Source organism: Zingiber officinale, chromosome 6B (genome assembly GCF_018446385.1).
Source record: "Zingiber officinale cultivar Zhangliang chromosome 6B, Zo_v1.1, whole genome shotgun sequence".
Classification (NCBI taxonomy): Eukaryota; Viridiplantae; Streptophyta; class Magnoliopsida; order Zingiberales; family Zingiberaceae; genus Zingiber; species Zingiber officinale.
The window spans coordinates 108592991-108597141 of NC_055996.1; the positions used below are offsets into that span (position 1 = coordinate 108592991).

General features: G+C 45.6%; 1 protein-coding gene across 1 annotated transcript; it reads right to left on the reverse strand.

Moving 5' to 3' along the window:
* Window positions 1-499: 499 nt before the first annotated feature.
* LOC121988828 (receptor-like protein kinase HSL1) lies at window positions 500-3908 on the reverse strand. The gene is made up of 2 exons (XM_042542511.1): window positions 1219-3908; window positions 500-1130 (listed from the first exon to the last, which is right to left on the reverse strand). Exons 1-2 carry the CDS (start codon window positions 3905-3907, stop codon window positions 694-696), a joined length of 3126 nt encoding a protein of 1041 aa, XP_042398445.1. The 5' UTR covers window position 3908; the 3' UTR covers window positions 500-693.
* Window positions 3909-4151: the final 243 nt, after the last annotated feature.

Below are 4151 nucleotides of genomic sequence, written 5' to 3' on the forward strand. Positions count from 1 at the left end.
CCTACACAAGCGTGAGGTCGACGAAGCGGATGGGAAAGGATAGGGACATAGGGTTTTTACTTTTACCATTTTACTTTACCATAGATGAGAGTTAGCTTCTATCTCCGCCGTTGAATTGAAATTTAATATTTCATTTATAAGTTAGTTTTTTATTTTAGAATTTTCATTGATTTTTTTTTGTAAGCCCGCGGGCCAACCCGAGCCCGCCATGGGTTGGCCCGCTTGGACCCGCGTCTCGCGCGGGATGACTCATTTAGGCCCACCAGATGATGGGTTGATAAATTCTCAGCCCACCCCATTTAATTTTTTTGGCGAAGCGGGCCAATCCGACGAGCCCAATTCAAATTGACGACTCTATTTATCATTCATCAAAACTTGGGCTAAATCGTTAAGACAAATTGCACCAACGGCTTGCAATCACTATTTTCAAAATGATCATAATTTTAGTTTATGATGGCTAATATCTAGTTTTTGTGCTTAGATCAAGGATGACCAATACTGCATAAATAATCACCCCAGTTTCAGGGTCATGTATCATAAAAATTTAGCATGATACAGCTTCTAATTGACTGGTTGCTCGATAGTTATACAGTACCCTGCGATCCTCAACAACAAAAAGCATTCTCAATCTTTCCACACCATTGAGGATACATGCAGGAAAATGGTGCTCAAATTAGCTACTGTACATTTTGTCTAAACTGCATCCATCTGATGACTGTGGCCATATTCTTCATCTGCAACTGATGAACTTCTCTGCAGGCTCCATCTCTTCGTCTGGAGAAGCATACTGATGTCGAATTTCCTTTGACCAAGATCCCTTCGGTCACATTCCATCAGGTTGTGCAATACATCCTTCATGGAAGGCCTGAAGGCAGGATTCCTGCTTGTGCATTCTATGCCTAGACTTAGCACCGTCGCTATGTCATCCAAGTAGTCAACATCTTCACTCAAGTCCTTGTCTATCAGCTCCATTACACTGCCATTCTCCCTTTGGTGGCGAGCAGCCCACCCTGCTAAGTTCTCGTGTTCATCACCATCTAGTGCTTCCCTTCCTGTTGTCAGCTCCAAGAGGACTACCCCAAAGCTATAACTGTCCACCTTGTTTGTGATCTTCCTTGAATAGCCACACTCTGCAATTGAGCAGAATTTGATCTATGAACAACAAACTTCATATGCCACATATTGAAAACAGGTCTAGTGGTTAGTTCGAGGAGTTACCTGGAGCCATGTAGCCAAAAGTGCCTCCCATGGCCGATGCTGATTCGGGCTCACCAGCCTTGAGCAGCATGCGAGCCAGGCCAAAGTCAGCAATCTTAGCTCTACACTCTGAATCCAGAAGTATATTGCTCGACTTCACATCACGATGAATGACCGGCGCCGTGCACTGGTGGTGCATGTAGCACAACCCTTTTGCTGCATCAATGGCAATCCCCAATCTCTTGGGCCAATTAAGTGGCTCATTGTGCTCGGAGTCTGGTCTCACTCGCTGCTGGTGTAGCCACTGATCCAGGCTTCCATTCTCCATGTACTCATAGACAAGGAGCTTGGAGTCTGCATTCGAGATGCAACAGAGTAGCTTCACAATGTTGGCATGCCGGATCTCGCCCAAGATCTTGACTTCAGCCTCGAAGGCTTTCTCCATCTTCCAGTCTGTCTTTCCGGTATTCCAAATTTTCTTCACGGCCACTGTCATGCTGGTGTGATTGCTGATGTCGATTCTGTACACCTCGCCGGACCCTCCCTTGCCGATGAGGTTATCCACTGTCAACCTACCTATTATGTTGGCTTCAGTGAAGTCCACTTTCTGAAAAGAAGTGAGCTTCCACGGCTGCTGATGGATGACGTCAGGCTGCCAGCGGCACATCAATATCCCAATCACAATAACCATTAGGACCATGAATCCACCGAGCACTAGGAATCTTCTGATCAGTCTCTGTGAAGACTTATTATCGATACTGGCCGTCCGGTGTGCACAAAGTTTGATATTCACTATGGACTTGGAGGAGCAGAGATCAGGATTTTCTGAAAAGCTTTGCTCGTAAGCTTGGTTCTGCAACTGGAGGGGTATCTCACCGGATAGTTGGTTGTGAGACAGGTTAAGGGAGTTGAGTTTAAGGTTTCCCATCTCCGGTGGAATTGGCCCTGATAGCATGTTCCATGAAAGGTCTATTATTTTGAGCTCTGGCATCAGTCCAATTTCCGGTGGGATGTTTCCCGAGAGCTGGTTGTTCTTGAGGTTGAGTTCTGTAAGTGACTTCAAAGCGGATATGCCTGCTGGAATTGAACCGGAGATTTGATTTCCATCAAGCAATAGATTCAGGAGCCTTGACATCCCGGTGAGTACTGTCGGAATTTCACCTGAGAACTTATTGTTACTCACTTTGAGAACTCGCAGTTCTGGAGTTGAAGACGGGATTTTTCCAGCGAAGAGGTTGTCTTGGATTTCCAAGCGCCTTAGGCTCCTTGGCAGTGTGTCTGGCAAAGTGCCAGACAAGAGGTTGTGATGGATCAACACCGTCGTCAAATTTACAGCAGTCGACCATATTTTGAGGGGAAACATGCCGGAGAAGCTATTGTTATAGAGTTGAATGTTACTCAAGGTGTGGCACTCGTCGGCGAGAAACACCGTCAGCTCACCGGAGAAGTTGTTGTTGAAGACCACCACCGAATTTAGAGCTCCTTTCGTGCACAGGCCTTCAGGCAAGCTGCCGGAAATCTTGTTGTCTGACACCTCAAAATTCCTCAGCTTGGAGTGCTTCCCGAGCTCCGACGGCAAAACTCCTGTGAACTGATTACCGAAGAGCCTAATGTCATATAGCTTGGGAAGAAAGGCGATGCCGTTGGGAATCTTGCCGGATAGTTCATTATAGTACATGAACAACTTGGTGAGATTGATGAGGTTGCCAAATCCCTCTGGTATCGACCCGTTGAGATTGTTTTCGGACACATCAATCTCCTCCAAACTTGTCGCCCTGATCTCGCTGCTGATTTCACCTGATAGCTTGTTGGCAAACAAGTAGATTCTTTTGAGCTTCTCCAGCGACCATATGGATTCAGGAATTGAGCCATTAAGCAAATTCATCGCCAGGTCTAGATGTTCTAGTTCCTTTAGATTCTTAAAACTCTCCGGTATCTCACCCGTGACTTGAATTTCTGGCATCATGAGGTACTTTAGGCTCCTCATATTCCCGAACTCATCGGGAATCCGTTGGCTTGCAAAATGATTATATGCGAGAGTGAGATTTTGGAGCATGGAGAGTTGGCCAAGCTCAGCCGGAAACGAGCCATTCAAATGGTTGTTGTCGAGGTGCAGGAACTGCAGCGACTTAATCCGGCCAATTGACTGTGGGATGCTGCCGGTGAAGTTGTTACCCGAGAGGTCGAGGTGCTTGAGGTGAAAAGACAACTTGTCGATATCGCCGGGAATCCCTCCGACGAAGTAGTTCTGGGAGAGGTCAAGGTATTGGAGGTTGGAGCAGCGGTAGAGGCCGGTAGGGAAGCCGGTGGCGATGTTGTTGTTGGTGAGGTCGAGGTGGGTGAGATTGTTGAGGTCGCAGATGAAGGCTGGGACTGACTGGGTGATGTTCATGTTGGGAACGGATATGATGTTGACGAAGCCACCATCGTCGCATTGGACTCCTGGCCATTGGCAGTGGGGAGAGGAGGTGCTCCATGAGCTGAGAGAAGAGGTACTGCTCCAGTGAGCTCTCAGGCGGAGGAGGATACGCTGCTCCTGGTGATCGGCATGGGCGATGGTGGTGGCTTTGGAGATCAAGAGAAGGTGAAGCCAGATAAGGATTTTGTTTAGGATCAAAGTGGAGGAAATATGAAAAGTCGTATTTGTTTCTTTACCACCCATTAGAAATTTATTCGCTGGTGCTCGTTTGATGGATATATGATTTGCCATCTGCTTCTTAAATAGAGGATTGCGGAGTGAAGAAGCACTTAGAATCGAATAATTATGCTTTGGACTAGAACTGAAAATAAATTAAGTATTTGTGAATAATTTTGATGTTTAATTTGGTAAGAATTTCTTAATGCTCGTTCAATATACACAAATTCAATTAAATAAATAAATCCGAATAATTTATTAAACAAAATAAATAAATTTGAACATATATATGTTGAGCTTGTTAATTTTCATGAACAAT

What these genes read in the sequence shown, in the direction of transcription:
- LOC121988828 (XM_042542511.1), bottom strand. Translation starts at nt 3,907, where the DNA reads ATGGCAAATCATATATCCATCAAACGAGCACCAGCGAATAAATTTCTA. An exon ending in TTTTGGCTACATGGCTCCAG is followed by an intron (nt 1,131 to 1,218) that starts GTAACTCCTCGA and finishes GCTCAATTGCAG; the next exon opens with AGTGTGGCTATTCAAGGAAG.